Source organism: Oncorhynchus mykiss, chromosome 17, assembly GCF_013265735.2.
Source record: "Oncorhynchus mykiss isolate Arlee chromosome 17, USDA_OmykA_1.1, whole genome shotgun sequence".
Taxonomy (NCBI): Eukaryota; Metazoa; Chordata; class Actinopteri; order Salmoniformes; family Salmonidae; genus Oncorhynchus; species Oncorhynchus mykiss.
The window spans coordinates 27078178-27094352 of record NC_048581.1 but is presented as its reverse complement, the minus strand read 5'-3'; the positions used below and the strand labels follow the sequence as shown (position 1 = coordinate 27094352).

The following is a 16175-nucleotide window of genomic DNA, read 5'->3' as shown; positions in this document are numbered from 1 at the left end:
ACAATACTCTCACTAATACCGATGAGAGAAACCAGTCTTGGTAACAACTAATAATAGGCTAATTTCGTGCCATGAGGCCGCAATGAATCAATGAGAGGCAGCTAACCAATGGCCTTATTAATGCTGCTGGAGAGGAGGAGGAGGTGGTATTGATCCACCAACCACCATGCAAAGCAAACCACTAAACTGGTCTTATCTACAGAGAGGACCTAAGAACACTGCTGTTCCCACTCACCTTCATTACTTGAGAGCAGGGTCGGGGCCAATTTTCATTTCAATCGAGTAAATTCAGACTGCCTAGAAATGAGACTGACCTCAAATCCTGCTTTTGTTACGAAACGGCACATTGTTGAAGGCTGTACTATAATCTATTTGTTTTTTGTAATTCACAAATCCAATAAGCTCATCAATTGTCATATCAAAAAGAAAGGTATCCCATTGCTAGCTATATTATCTATGACACAAAAGCATTCTCAATGTCAAAGTTGTCCTAGACATTTAGAAAACGTATAGCCTCCGGCTTTCCTTTGACGCGTCACAGAATGTTTTATTAATATGCGTGTGTGTAAAACAGTTGGGTAGGCCGTATTTGGTCATCACCTCGTTTCAAATAGAGATTCTTACCTTCTATTAGCTCGCTATTGGAGTCCATTGGATTCTATCAGATCGTTCCGTGATTTGCATAATTGCCTAGAGTTTATCCATCACAGATTAAGCTATGGTCAACACAATCCTGTCAAATAGTGGGGGGACTAGCTTCCGTCTGAGACACACTGACTGACAGATATGTGGTTAGGCTTAAGATACTGCGCAACACGCCTCTGAGTCCCTCCAAATGCAATTTTCCCCTCAACATACTTATCTCCTCTTCTCAGACTGCCTTATCACAAAGAGTCGTCAGTGTGTGTGTGTGTGTGTGTGTGTGTGTGTGTGTGTGTGTGTGTGTGTGTGTGTGTGTGTGTGTGTGTGTGTGTGTGTGGAAAGGCAGACACACACACTGTAGGCTATATAGCTCTACGCATGCACACACACAACCTGCAATCAGTTCTACACTTCCTAGAAAGTGGAACCACAGAGGTACCACAAAATTCCCATCTCAAATCCTAACTTCCAACAATGTTGCAAAAGATTTCCCATTAAAAGTTTCTCCTACTACATTTTTGGTGAGAGAAAAAAAACACGTGAGCAGGCTGTTCGGTTCCACCTCTCCCCCTCTCAAAACTGCACAAATAGAAAACATCTGGGGCATCTAGGGTCAAGCTGAGCTGCCCGTCTAAGACGCATCATCCCACAATGCACAGTGACAGACCAGCGTGCATTAGGCTGAGTGATCCTTATGTAAGCACATCATGGATCCTTATGCAAGTACCCTATATGCTCTGTTCAAAAGTAGTGCACTATAAAAAGGGAATAGGGTGCCATTTGGGACAACTTTTCTATGGCGTTGTTCACTTAGGGACACATATCGCCATACCACATTGATCATTACTCACCGGGACTATTTCATACATCTTAAACCCACAACAGAACCACAACCACCATCACTTCCTCATGGCCTTCGAGAAACAAATGCATCAAAGTCAGTACACATAACAGCTAATGTCAGTGGCCAGCGCCCACAACAACCAAAGAGATTTTGCATGATTTGCATATTTTAGAAGTCGTTCCAACAGAGCCCTGTGTGGGTGTGGGAGAGAGTCCGTGTCTTCGGCAGGCTTTTGCTTTGGTAGGTTTGGCACCGTTTAGCTAACCGCTAACCTAACATAGAAAAGCTCATTGTGGGTGTTGCCGTCAGCAAAACAATGTCAATCCATATACCTGCAAGGCTGTTAGGTTTTTGTTTATATGTGAGAGGAAGGAGAGAAAGAGGACAACAGCACCAGCGGTTCTGACGCCCCCCCCCCCTCCCCCTCTCTGGGTCTCTTCAAGCCCGCCGAGCAGCAAGGAACGCCATTTTATCAGGCAGACCTGAAACTCAGCCAAGAGCTCAGAGGCTGCTGCCTGCAGCAAGAACGTCTCGCTTTGCCCTCTGCTTTCTCCCTTTCATTTAGTCGCTCCCCCGCTCGCTCCCACGCACACATTTTCTCTGAAGGGGCATAAAAATAGGTTGCATGATAAATCAATCATATACTACACAGAAAAGCGTGCAGCTCAGCCCTATTTTTTTCCCCGTCACGGACAACTCTACGAGCGAAACAAAATAAAAACCCTGGAGTAGAGAGAGAGATAAAAGAGCTGACGGCAGCTGTAAAGAAGGGGGTCAGGGGTAGAGCGGAAAAATACCTGAAGAGAGGTGGTGCTGCTGCAACACCATGCTGTGAGGCGCTACGTAGAGCGGGGAGACGCAGCAGCCATCGCCATCCTCCGCCATTCAATATGTCTGCTACTGCTCGCTGCAAAGCGCCGCAACTGCTTACTTGACATGATGCCAAGAAATTGAGGCTGGCTGCGTAGTGTGTGCGTGTGAGTCACTGTGTGTTTGTGTGCGTGTGTGTCACGTCTCTTAGGTCTACTCAACCTTGCCCACTCTTTTCCTTACAACTCTGTACGACCTTATTTCTGGTAGGCATTCCAATAGATTAGTGAGAAGTCTTCCTGCGTCGGGGGAAAAAGGAGTGTGCGTGTGAGAAACGGGGGACAGTAACAAAACAACAAGGGAAAAAAAAGGGGGACAGTTCCATTCAGTCTCTGATGCTTCCATTCTGGTCCCAATTAGGAGGGCAGTGGGTACGATTGTGTACGCTGAATGAATAGCGGCGTCAGAAATCAAAACAAAGGGGCTTCTATTCTTTGGCTCTGCTGCGGCTCCCTGGCACCAAAGATGCAGTGCGGTGAGAGCACGCACATACTACATCTGCATCAACAAACACACTTCACATACCAGCTCAGCTTCCTATCGTAGAGCACTAGTCTACTACTCGGAATAAGACAAGGCGGCACTGATGCTAGTAGCCCTGCCGGGGAAACAACTACCGGGAGATCAGGCTGCTGCTGATAATGAGGATGCTGCTAGCAGGCAGCTCACATGAGGAACACGGGCAGGTAGCCAGAGGTTAGACACCGCCTTTCTCTCCCTATGAAAGCCAGGGTGACAGGGAGAGGGGGAGGGGTTGACAGTGGCAAAGGAAGAGAGAGCGAGAGCGGAGAGAGAGTGTGTATGAAGAGAAAGAAAGACACGGTGCACCAAAAAGGATAAAGTGCCTGTGGCCAACATCATGAGCAATAGCGTAGCCTTGGAGCTAGCTGTGAAATGCAGCAGAGAGCCATACGAATGGGGCCGAAACGGACGCCATTATTCTCCCATTCATTCAACACCGCCAATCCACCACATTATCTCCAGCCAAACCTCACGGTGACGCACCACAAGCAGTAAATGCACCATTTAATCCCCTTTGTCCTCAAAATAGACCCCCTTTCCCCTTTCAGGAACTTCTGAGTTCCGGTCTCCGGGATCAAAAGATTCTGGTTAGTTTTGCAGAAATGGAGAGACAGAGAGAGAAAAGGAATGAGAGTGGGCACAGGAGGGTTTAAAACCGGAGAGGAGAGGTAGTTTCCTCTTGGTTCCCTGGCAGAGTCTGGGCTAATGAGGCCACTAGGGGCTGGAGGGGAGAGCGAGCGAGAGAGAGAGAGGGGAGAGCGAGCGAGAGAGAGGACTAGCATTCTCTCTAGCCTCGTCTGGCTCGAGAACAGCATGTGCTTCAGCCAACTCCATTGACTAGTGCAGTCATTGTCATGCATATACCTCTGAACACTGTTCACTTACGTGGCCCTGACAACAATGATCAAAGGAATCGCCTTACAGCTAAACCACTTCAGGCAGTGATCACTGATGGGAATACCTGGCTGAACAGTCATCAATGGGACTTGTTATGGATTGGTCTTTATCCGCAGACAAAACAATAGCGTCTGGAACTGGAATCAAAAGAACAAATATGCCACCTCATCCAGGCGTTTGAAGACAAAGCCAAGGGGCCAAATGAGAAGGGCGGCAGGGCCAATGCGTGTTAACATCTAGCTAACAGTATGCCTTCTGGGCACATGCTATGTCACCCGGGGGCTTAGGAGACAGAGAGCCATGAATGAACCAGCTGTTGTAGACCACTGAGTGTGTTTCCCACAGCACGGCTTGCATCTCAGACACCCACTGTAGCACCTGCTATGCTACTAGACGAAGGCCAGACAGGCTAGGCTGCAGCACTCACTGAGTTGTAATGCCATCAGCTGTTGAGATTGTGTCTCAAGACATTGTGGTGTGGAGGTTGGGTTGTGTCTCAAGACATTGTGGTGTGGAGGTTGGGTTGTGTCTCAAGACATTGTGGTGTGGAGGTTGGGTTGTCTCTAAAGAGGACCACAATGGAAATAGAAATAGGCCTACGACTTATGTGTTTGTGTCCATTTTGATTTTGAATGCTTTGCTGTTCTCACACTCGAGTCATGTGCATTTAAAAATGGTCAGACAAAAAGTATTCATTATTGAATTGTTTGATTGGTTGATTGTGTGTATAGCCAGCTGAGCCTGTGGGCAGACAGATGAGAGAGGATGTAACTGGATCAAGGCAGTGACTGACTCCTGTAGTACAGCTACAGCAGGCCTCTGGGGCGGGAAGCGCCTGTGTCCCCTCTGAAACATGACGACTACACCAGCAGGGAGGTCAAAGGGAAGCTGACCCCAAAGACAGAGCTCATCTACATACAGTCTCTCACATTCAGCCTGGGGACAAATTAGATTGGCCCATGTTTGCATGAATTTTGTACGATGCTGGCAGGAAAAATGACGTTTTCCTCCTAAAATTGAGAGAACACAGCTAGACACCAAATCAAATGCATACTTCTCAACACTGCATCCATCCAAAACCTGTATTCCTCAGTGCCAAGACTAATGCTGTATCCCTTTCCATAATTGGCAGTGGAGTACAGCAGTAGAGAAATAAGCTATTCATGGTATGACAAGGCAGACAGCCAGAGGGAAGAACAGTTGATCAGAAACCCCAGGGACTTAAAGCCTTCCCCAGCTTGGGCCTCTCCTGCCTGGGGCCGTGTTGTGCAGAGGGCCCCTGGGAGAGTTGTCCAGCCAGTCAGTTAAAAAAAAAAACATTGGATATCAAACCATCAGTGTGTACTTGAGTGCGTATACACACACTGTGTGTGTGTGTGTGGCGACATGTGTCTGTAATGCCCTGTGCTGCCCAGGGTTTGCAGATAAATTCTGTTTACAGTGACGCTGCAGGCAGCCCCCTCAGAGTAAACATGTCAGTCAGTAATGGAAGACAGCACCACCGAGGAGGAGAGAGATTGGAGTAAAAAAAAGATGTGAACAGACACCGCAGAAAACTCTCCCTCCGTCTCGTCCTCAAAGTGTCGTACAAAAATGTGCGGTGTGCTCATCTGTTCATGTTCTGCGTTTAAAGACAACATATACTAGAGGTGTTGGTTGAAATACCTTCCATTGGGATGTGAAGACCGGTGGTCAGAGAAAAGCTGCAGGGTCGAGGCATAAAAAGGAAGACGGTAGGCTAACAGTGGTTCACCAGACAGCTTGCAGAGACCGCACGCCTCCCACTTCCTCACTGGAGGAAAAACAATGCTGAGAGACATTTACTCAAGGCTCATATTGTTTGTCCACTCACCTCTCTCTTTCGCTCTAAATTAAAGCCCACTGGCAGAGTGGGTCTCTTGGCCTGACATGTTTCTCTACGCGGTCCACAGATCCGGTCACTGGTGAGTTCATTAAAAAAGGTGACCGCGGGCGGTACAGGTCCTGAGTGCTCTCCAGTCTCCACAACACCTACACTCAGCAGCTAAACACCATCACGGCCATATTTCAACAGCGTCAAGTTAAAGCCTATCTGCAGTGCACAGAGCCCCTGTAGAAACACAGGTGAACCAATGGGTCAGAGTGGAGGAGAATCTCAGAGTAACACACCATCATCAATTCCCTAATGTCAGTGGACTAGTATAGAGCGAGAACAGGGGTAATATCACCTGCCCTGAGTAACACCAAGGTTTCGGACTGACCCACAGATGGACCCATCATACGAATTTGTGATTCGCCCCATTCCTCAACCTGTTGCAGGGCACTAACACTGAGACCATTTTACTCGCATATGTGCCTTAAATATTTTGCTGTCGACCTGGAATTTGAATTCTAGCACACCTAGGGATTTTGGGGATTATAGTTTTAATATCTCAAATACTATTCACTGCGCTCCTAAATGTATTTGTGTGCTCCTACAATTTTTCAAGTTAAGCACACACGTGTGCCTTGTAAAGGTCAGCGTAGAGCCCTGTGTTGAACAGCCTCATCCAGCTACTATGATGACCTGCGACACTTCATTTCATGGGACCAATTTAGTAACATCAGCTTCTCTATCAAGTTACACAGAGAAACGGGCCACATTCCTATTGAGGAAACAGATCTAGCCAAGGGTAAGACGCAATAAGCAGGGAACTGACCTGTGTGGCGCTTGCCTGCGGAGGAGGAAGAAGCGGGGGCACTGGAGATGAGTGGGTCAGAGGCAGGGGTCACGGTGAGGCTACTCAGGGCTCCGGCTGGCAGTGGCTGGCCCCTCTTCAGTAGCTGCTTGTGCTCCTGCTGGCGGAAACGCGGGGGAACCTCACGGGGCGGGTAGCGGGGGCCTGAGGACGACGGCGGAGGTGGGGTCAGCTGCTGTGGTGTTTGCTGGGTGCTAGGGAGGGCGCGCTTCCCATTGGTTCTGACTGAAGAGAAGGAGGAGGGGGGATGTGAGGCCTGGGGCAGGGTCACACTGGTGGTGGGGTGGTGGAGGGGACCGGGGCTGGGCTTAGCTGGCTCTGGCACTGGAGGAGGACACAAACACAACACAGGAAGCAAGGTATTAGCTAATGCTGCACAGCACACATCACTAATCCACTGTACTTTGCAAGACAACATTGTTGGTTGTAGCACCCAGAGCACATGAGCTGTGCACCCCTGAATGTGTTATCATTTCCCTGATCGAGTATGACACGAACACACTGATCATTTGAACTGATGTTCATAGGTTGAAACATCAAATTACCTCTAACCCTAGAGCAACCAGGCAAGGTTTTATTCTCAAAAACGTTATACCCCAAATATTTGACACCCGTATTATATGGATTGAAACATAGCCCTTATTTTCTAAGAAGAAATCAAGCGAAACGTGGTTAGTAATAACATTCCTTATGAGCCGACCTGTGCATGAACACCACCGACAGACAACCCAGACAACATGAAAGGGCAGGTTCTTACACACACTCGCATTCACCTCTGCATTCTTCTGTCTATTAGTTCCCCAGAGAGAACAGCCCTCTAATCAAGCCTTGACCAGACTGAGTGGTATTAGCAGTCGGTACTAGCAGGACCTACTGTGTCAGCCTACTGTGTCAGCCTACTGTGTCAGCCTACTGTGTCAGCCTACTGTGTCAGCCTACTGTGTCAGCCTACTGTGTCAGCCTACTGTGTCAGCCTACTGTGTCAGCCTACTGTGTCAGCCTACTGTGTCAGCCTACTGTGTCAGCCTACTGTGTCTAAAGGAGCTTAGCTGAGCCCTCTGGGTGAGCAGGAGGCTGAGGCTGGACAGACTAAGAGCTGCCCACGAGGGCTGGAGGGGAAACTGCACAGAGGCTTACGGAAGTGTGTGTGTGTGTGTGTGTCTGCACCAAGGCTTATGTAGCACAAGTGTGTGGGTGCGCATTACGCAACTGCATTGGAAAGAGGTTAACACCCTGCATATCTGACATGGTATGTGTGCTCACTGTCCATGCTGACTAGAAAAGCATGGCAGCCATATTGTCTCTCAATACTTTATGACCTTCATGAGCTGCTACATCAGTTTGGTGAATACGGTTTGTTGTGGTTTTATACTCCCTAGGTGGCTACAGAGGAGAATTCATAGGCTGGTTTTAAAAACAACAGGCTGGCAGGTATGCCTCGGGGGGGGGGGGGGGGGGGGGGGGGAGCGAGAGAGAGCGAGAGAGAGAGCGAGAGAGAGAGAGAGAAGGGATTGGCACAGGAGAGATGCAGATTAGCAACCAGGCAACAGATCTCTCACTCTTCTGGGAACACAGGAGCCACTGTGAGGACTCTGTCACGACACACATGGGCACATACAAATGCACACAATGACATTTGAGGTCATATCAGTCTGACCAATTAGGACAACTGCAGCTTTTGTCATTTTTTCATGGTTGTCCAAGTTGTGGCTCCAGAGAAAATAGAGCGAGAAACTAACAGGGTGTGACTGTGTAGAATCCCACACATGAACAGTAGAGGCCTGATGTGGCTGACTAGCTGCCCTGTGCTGCAACAGCGGGGGTTAAAGCAAACACTGCAGGCAGGCCCACGTATTCCCTCTGCCTGCCAAAGGCCTGTCCCACTGCCAACACCGTTTCTATAAACAGAGCACCCTCTGCACATGAGCTGTGCACCCCTGTGCCTCTGACATACATACTCAATATACATTCAAATATGCGCATACACAACTAGGTTCTCTCGCTCATAAACTGCATACTGCCTGCTGATCTACCTCCATCTCTGGTGGAGCTGGCCCCTCCAGCAGCAGGAGCTAGCTAGCTGGTTGGGCGCTGCAGCAGGCAGCTGGTGACGCACATATCTGATTAAATTCAGCCTCAGCCCGCCTGACGCAGTCACAGCCAATCAGCAGGCAGGGTGCTGTGTCCTCACCACGCACCCCCCCTCGGCTCTCTCCCTCTCCTTCGTCCTGCTCCTCTCTCTCTCCTTCCTCGCGCTTGCCTTTTACAATGTCCACCCTCTCCTGTTTCGTTTCACCCTCCGCTCAGCCATTTCATTCTCTCCCTTCAACCTGTCCCTCGCCCTCCCTCCCTTTTATTCTCTAGTGCTCCCTCCCCCTCGTTCATCCAATTCGGTCTCTCTCATTGTTCACTGCTGCTCTGAATCCATTAGAGGAAGCAGATGGACTGCTGGGCTGTTACTGGGCCGGCAGCCTCTCTCACACACACCCTATGAATCACAGCTTCTATGACGTGGTGGGAGGGTGTGCGGGTGTACATTGTGAGTGTGGATATCCCACATTATGCGAGTATATCTGAGGGGGGGTTGGTTGGGTGTGTGCGTTTCCACTCTATTCTCCAGTAGCCTCTGTTTATAACACTGGTGCTTTTACAACACAATTAAATAGCTATTAAAGCACTATGTTGTGCGTGTAAATGATCACAGTTTATCTGGTCTATGATGGGAAATTGCGGTTGTTATTCCAGCCAGCTGGGTATTGTGTATCCGTCTTTGGAATAATCTGCATTTAATAACTCAGTGAAAAAGAGTTTACTCAGGAGAGAGTAGCTGTGTGTGTGTGTGCACACGAGCGTGTGTGTGAGCATGAATGGCGGCTACGATACGACGTCTCTCGGCTCTAAATAAAAAGAGATCTAGCAAAACATTACTTTTATTTTTTGGGGAAAGAGTTGTTTTTTTTTAATCCATAACGGACACTAAAGCGCTTCGCGGGAGATTTGAGGCGAAACAAAACCCCTTCACCAGGATGAGAGAAAGCGATATCAAAATGCTGTCTAGTCAAGTTCTCTAGCGCCATCATTTGTGTGAGAGATTTTTTCATATATATATATATATATATATATATGTATGAGATTAATCTGTATGTCTGATGGGAGAGATAGCAGGTGATACGTGTGACATTGTCCTACACCCAAAGACTTAGAGGGGAGATTGAGAGATCGTAGGAACACCCAGAGCAAGAGGCAAAGTAAAGGGAGAGAATGAAAGATGGAATGAATGGAGAATGGTATACAGAATTAGAGAGAGCGCACAAATTAAGAGTGTGAGAACAAGAGAGAATGAAAGAGAAGGAGCGCAAACAAACTGCAATACTAGACCTTTTCGGGTCGCTAAAGCCTTAAAAACACTATTTGATGTTCAAAGGAGAGTCAATTAAATAAACCATTATAACGAGACACTGTAAATTCCATTAAACCCTCAAGGGAGGAGAAGCACTCCTAACCAAACTTGTAATTTTGGCCTCCTGTCCCCCACTCAATGGTTAACTAAGCCGAAAGAGATGAAAAAGCTTGAGTGAAAAGGATGATGGTCAAGAGGGCAGGCTCTGGAGCATAAGGAGCCATTGGCTCGGTTATGGAGTGTGTGCCTGGCTTTGAAGGGTTCTGGGAATCGTCCATGTCAGAGGTTAGCTACGTGCTGCTATTGTGTGATGAGGACCCATTTTAATATGTGACCATGTTTATAGTGGGGGAGGGCTGTGTGTAGAACACATAAGTGGACTACAGAAGAGGTTTATCTGCATCCTGTATGGAGTTATATACATGACTCTCATTGGAAATCAAATGTTAATGTGACTTCATGAAAAGCCATATTTTTCATATCCAAGCATTGGAAAGTAGTGATGTAGGGACTTAACTAAACCATCTGACCGATGAGGTGTATGTGTGTTTAGTGGCCTGTTTAAGTGGATACAGGGTAGTTGAGAGGACTGACAGTACTAAAGGTTAAGAGGGGCTATAGACTTTAGTGGTACAACAGGATCAGTAGCTTTGAGTGTTGATGGTTGCTTGTTAAGATACACCCAGACAGTCTCTTGTGAGAGTGTGTGCCATGGGGGGTGGTTGTCTGAGGTTCCATCTGTCAGTAGTAAATCGTGTAGCAGGTCAGAGACCCCCACACACACACAGAGACACTAAAAGGCACAGCTTTCCACCCCTGACCCTTCCCTGGGTACTAGGCCACCGCCCATCACCATGGAGATGCCTAATGCACCTCTGCGGGCCTCCTGTGACCCACCACCCCACCCTGAGCCCCGACACACACACTAATGAGCAGAGGGCTCATCTCAGCAGTGTTGACTCATTCTCGCCACACTTTCTACGTGCTTTAGGAGTCTGGTTGATCCATAGATACGATTCATAGAGACAGCTTGTTAGAATTCACTGCAGTTAACTATGGGTAGATAACACTAAGCCAAAGTCCCACACTTAGATACGATTCAGTCAGTCCTCCCTTATCCATACAGTGTATCCAAAGGAGATTGTTGCCCAAAGACTGATCTAAGGTCAGGTGTGTTCTCTACACACTATGGTGAGAAGGTAAGCTGATCCTAGATCTGTGCACAAGGACAGCTTCTATCCACATGCCTTAGGAGTCATGTGTATACCACTGAGCCAAAGCTTCCCAAGTAGATATGATTCGTCAGCATATCCTCGTCAACACACAAAAATGGCAGTGGTGTTGGTAGTTTGGACATGAAAAGGCAGAATGTGACCTGAAGCAGAAGACAGGAGGGCTGCCTCTTCCAGACACACTAGGCAGTCCTGCTCAGCCACACAACCCTCTCCCCCATGCAAAGCTTTATCTTTAAATGCCATTAATATCAGCACATACGCTTTTCTATTAATCTGCCTCTAAATGTGACATGAGCCCTCTCAGCTGTGATGTAACGGAGGGTATATTGAATTGCCTCTTCTGTCTGCAGCGTGTGAGTGATAATCCAACATGAATACATGCAGAAAATATCCCCCACTTCTCCGTCCCCTCCCTTCCACTTCATCCCCCTCTCTCTACTCCTAAATCAACCCCCTCTACTTGACATGCAAGCAAAGAGACAAAACAATTATCCTTCGCATCCATAAACCAGGATCCATTCACTCACTATTCATTTACAGAGTATTTATTAATGTTGCAGTTAGACACAGAAAGGCGACGGCGCCCCTGCCCCCCCCCACGGGAAAGTCAATTATCCCCCAATTAGATTGCGATTTAAGAAATCCTATCCGACTAAAAAGTGTTGACAATTAATTGAATGTGAAATTGCAAATTAATCCAATATGCATATTACGATGTGATGTCGTCCGGTTTCCCGGGTGGAAATAATGCAGTTCTCCTGTCACCGCGGTGACACCTTGTAAATATGTCAGTCGCCGTGGCAAATTGTTGGGTTGCCATGGTAGCAGGGCGGTCTCCTGGGAAGAGGAGAAAACAGCAAGGGTAAAGGTGGCATGCTTCCCAGCCGAAAACAGTTCGGTAGAGTAAGTGCATATAATGATGGCATTGTGACGTTTTTTGTTCATTTGGTACAGTTTTATGGGGCTGTTCGGGCACAGAATTCTCTCTCTAGTCAGTAGCCGAAGTCAGCAGCCAAAGTCTACGCCTTTTCGGCGGTGATTGGTCAACAGTGATTCTTCAATAAAGACTTGTCATTCAACAAGAGAACTCCTTTTCATGCATTTCTCATTGACAAATACTACACCAAACATCTTACTTAGATGTAAAATTGCACAACTAAGAGCTCTTAGATTAATTCTGACTATTTTAAGATGGTGTAAACTGGCTACGGCGTCTCAAATGGACAAACCGCACTATTGTTGCTTTTCCCCCCCTCTTTTTCATCAAAGGACTTAAGGGAGTATGCAAGTACACTCGTTCGGGTCGCCTAGCCGACATCGGCTAGCAGCCAGCCGAACTGAAGCATACCAGCGCTTTAAGGGGAAACGTAGGTAAAAGATTGACACGCATTACAGTTTGTTCTTGAATACATTATAAAGGCAGGCGCTGTTTTTCTGATTACACCAGGGCTGGGTAAAGAATGCGTCAGGCATACCCGGGTATTACTGATGGCTTTCGCTCACAAACTCGGAAGCCGCCACCTGTTTCCATTAATTGCGTCACTCTGAGCAGTAGGGGTATGGTGCATTATGTGTGTGCGCGCAGCACGATGGGGTTTGATTGTGGGGAATAATCAGCGTTCCCCTGCCCTCCATGCTAATAGAGGGCTGAGGCGCACTCCCTCTACCCCAACAGGGACTGCCTGGGTGGGGGGAGGCTGGTGGCTGGTCCCCCGTCTCACTGGAGCTCCATGGCTAATGGGGGGCACAGGAGTTAATTCCACAGCGCCAGCGCCTCATCTAATTTTCATACATATGATCGCACCAGGCAAGACCGATTACCGCAAACAAATTGAAACGTGAGCGGAAGGGAGGAGGAAGAAGTGGGAGAGGTGATTGGAGAAGGGACGAGGCTGTGTGTGAGGTTGTGGGTGTACAAACGTGTGTTAGAGAGTGATGAGAGATCATTTGATATGGACAGAGACATCACAGCTACATACTGATTTGCCCCCACACACACACACACACACACACCTTATTTAGTGACATGGATGCTAACTGAAGTAAAACAGTCCTATGCTACTTAGAGGGCTCTGTAGCAAATTGAGCGGAGAACATTTTCTCTCTTGCTTACTTTAAAAGTAGGCTATACAGTGTCCATTTAGTTGTTTCAGCTCTACAAGTTCCTTTTTGGTCCTATTCTCTGTAGGCTGACGCTTGAATGCACTCATCCCACCTCCTTTCCCTCTCAGTTTGTACACTCCTCTGTCATCTAACTTCAAACTAAACCTTCTCAGTCTGCTGTTAGACGCCCTAAGTCACCCCTCAGCTTAAAATGGTTCCTTCTCGCTTGGTGACTCACCAACAGACAGAGCACAGAGTCTCTCTCCCCCCAGAGATAATTAGACAGACCTTGATGAGGTCAGAGGTCAAGAAAGTGCCATTGACCTCTACACAACGCAAACGGACGTCAGGCCAAACCCCAATGTCTATTGGTGAGGGCGGTTAGCTGTTGGGGTGTGTTGGGGCCAATCCCTGGTAGCACAAACAGGACACACACACACACCTTTTAGAGGGCGAGGTGCTGACCAGCGCAAACTGAACAGATGCTCTAATGGGCTTTAGAGTGGACCAAAGCCCTGGCCCCATCTGTCTAATGCCTGCCTACAGGGGGTTAACACCTACACGCATTAACAACGACCCCCTGGCTTATTCACACGCAATGACACATTCTTCACACACGCTAGACTCATTTGTTGGCTAAATACAATAGGAAACATTTGACGTGGGGGACCGAGCGGCGCAGCGGTCTAAGGCACTGCATCGCAGTGCTAGAGGCGGCACTACAGACACTACAGCTGTATCACAACCGGCCGTGATCGGGAGTACCATAGGGCGGCGCATAATTGTCCCGGCGTCGTCCGGGTTAGGAGAGGTTTTGGCCGGGTTAGGCCGTCATTGTAAATAAGAATTTGCTCTTAACCGACTTGCCTAGTTAAATAAAGGCTGAATGGAAACACACGCAGAAATAGCATACATACTACCGATGTGAGCACACATGCTGCTGGGAGAGAGCGGAACAAGTCACCGTAGAAGGCAAGATGCCCCTTAAATAATGTCGCCCCTGGAACTGACTGAACGCCTTACCCTCCCGTTAGGAGCTCCCATCTGGACGCCCTCTCCACAAATCATTGGCCAGCACTGCTGAGCTCAGAGGAGAAGTCATTGTGTATCTATATGTTAAGACGACGCTGGGCCTGCTTCTACACAGCCCTTATCTGTGTGTTAGACGACGCTGGGCCTGCTCCTACACAGCCCTTATCTGTATGTTAGACGACGCTGGGCCTGCTCCTACACAGCCCTTATCTGTGTGTTAGACGACGCTGGGCCTGCTCCTACACAGCCCTTATCTGTATGTTAAGACGACGCTGGGCCTGCTCCTACACAGCCCTTATCTGTGTATTAGACGACGCTGGGCCTGCTCCTACACAGCCCTTATCTGTATGTTAAGACGACGCTGGGCCTGCTCCTACACAGCCCTTATCTGTGTGTTAGACGACGCTGGGCCTGCTCCTACACAGCCCTTATCTGTATGTTAGACGACGCTGGGCCTGCTCCTACACAGCCCTTATCTGTATGTATACGCCTTTGTGGCCCATATGAACTCCCTTAAAAATCAGAGCCGATTAGGGCCGTGTGTCAATCATTTTCATGTACTTTTAAAAAGCTGTGCGGCTATGAGCGGCAGTTAGTCATTCCACTCACCTTTGGTTTTCGTGTCAGCAGCCTAGAAGACACACAGGGAGAGAGAAGTCAACAGCTGTAAACGTAAAGTTGTTTTTGTTCAATGATTAATGTGGAGCTAGCAAAATGGTGTGTCATAAAAGTTTGTCATTAACTAAAACATTAGTGCATTACAGGAAGGAATGTACGTACTTTTACACAGCAGGGAAGGAAACTGTTAAACTCATAATCAAAGTAAACACGAGAAATGATATTCCCAGTAGAACTTCATCACATTGCAGGCTGCCAAATTGGATGCAGCCCACAATCGCATATTCATACAACGAATGGGTAAATATCTTAAATGAAAAGCCAATTGAAATTAGCTGAAAATGTAGGGATGTGGGACATTGAGACATAACTGGCAGTAGGCTGTGTGGGCCTGATTAGACACGCAAGGTAAAACGCCTCAGTCTTCAAGACCCAAACAGCCCCACCTGGGAAGACGCCTGCTATAAAGTGCCTTGGCACGGCTGCTGGCTAGTGGAAGTGATAATTACAGGCTGTCTGTCTAATCTGTCTGAGTGTATGTGTGTGTGTGTTAGCAGCCCGATCGATATGGGATTTGTGGGTCCGATACTGATACTAGGGAGGCAAACGTCACTGATATACGTGCCAATATGTATTTTTCAGAATGAAAAATATATTTTTCACAAATTGCACTCCAAAGGATTAACAGAGTCTAAATGATGACTTAACTAAATATTAAAATGAACATTATTGAAGAAAATTTTATTTGTGGCCTACATGACAACCACCAAAAAGCCACTATACCCTCTATGAATACAAAAGTAAATAAAAAAATTATTCAGTTGACCTTAGGTACATCTTTAAGTTGTGTCCATCTATGGCAGTGGATAAGAATGCAGAAGTGAAGCACGACAAGCACACTAATAAACAAGAATGTCTGAAAGAGTTCCTAATGTCGCCACTAGATGTCAGCATCTGTATTGAGTAGATTCACTACAGTGCTTTAAACAGTCAAGTAAAGAACCACTATGGCAACCTCGCGACAAGCGCTTGTTATGACAAGCCCGCGCTAGATGTTCATTGCGAAAATGTTTTCTTACTGAAACCATAATGTAAATTATACCGTTATTCAATACAAAATGTATGTATTTGGCTACATATTTCAACTGCAGACGGCATGCGCTGATGACTGAAAACATTCATGCAGGAAAATGTTTGCCGCACTGGTTTTAGTCACACGTTCAGGGATGTATCACGGATGAGTCAGTGTTCACTTTGGCGCCAGTCCAGTCGCACATAGGTAGCACAGATTGCTA

General features: G+C 47.5%; 1 protein-coding gene across 4 annotated transcripts in view; it reads right to left on the bottom strand.

Annotated features, from left to right (window-relative positions):
* Positions 1-16175, bottom strand: part of tnrc6c2 (trinucleotide repeat containing adaptor 6C2) — a 94850-nt gene that overhangs the window by 54948 nt on the left and 23727 nt on the right. For 2 of the 4 annotated variants that reach the window (XM_036949496.1, XM_036949497.1), the window contains exons 3-4: positions 14872-14893; positions 6454-6816 (exon numbers count right to left, since the gene is read on the bottom strand). In XM_036949496.1, the coding sequence (XP_036805391.1) occupies positions 6454-6816; positions 14872-14893 (385 nt within the window). Of the gene's footprint in view, positions 1-624; positions 795-2283; positions 2412-6453; positions 6817-14871; positions 14894-16175 lie in introns of those variants that run through there. The other 2 variants (XM_036949498.1, XM_036949499.1) reach the window with 2 other exon arrangements.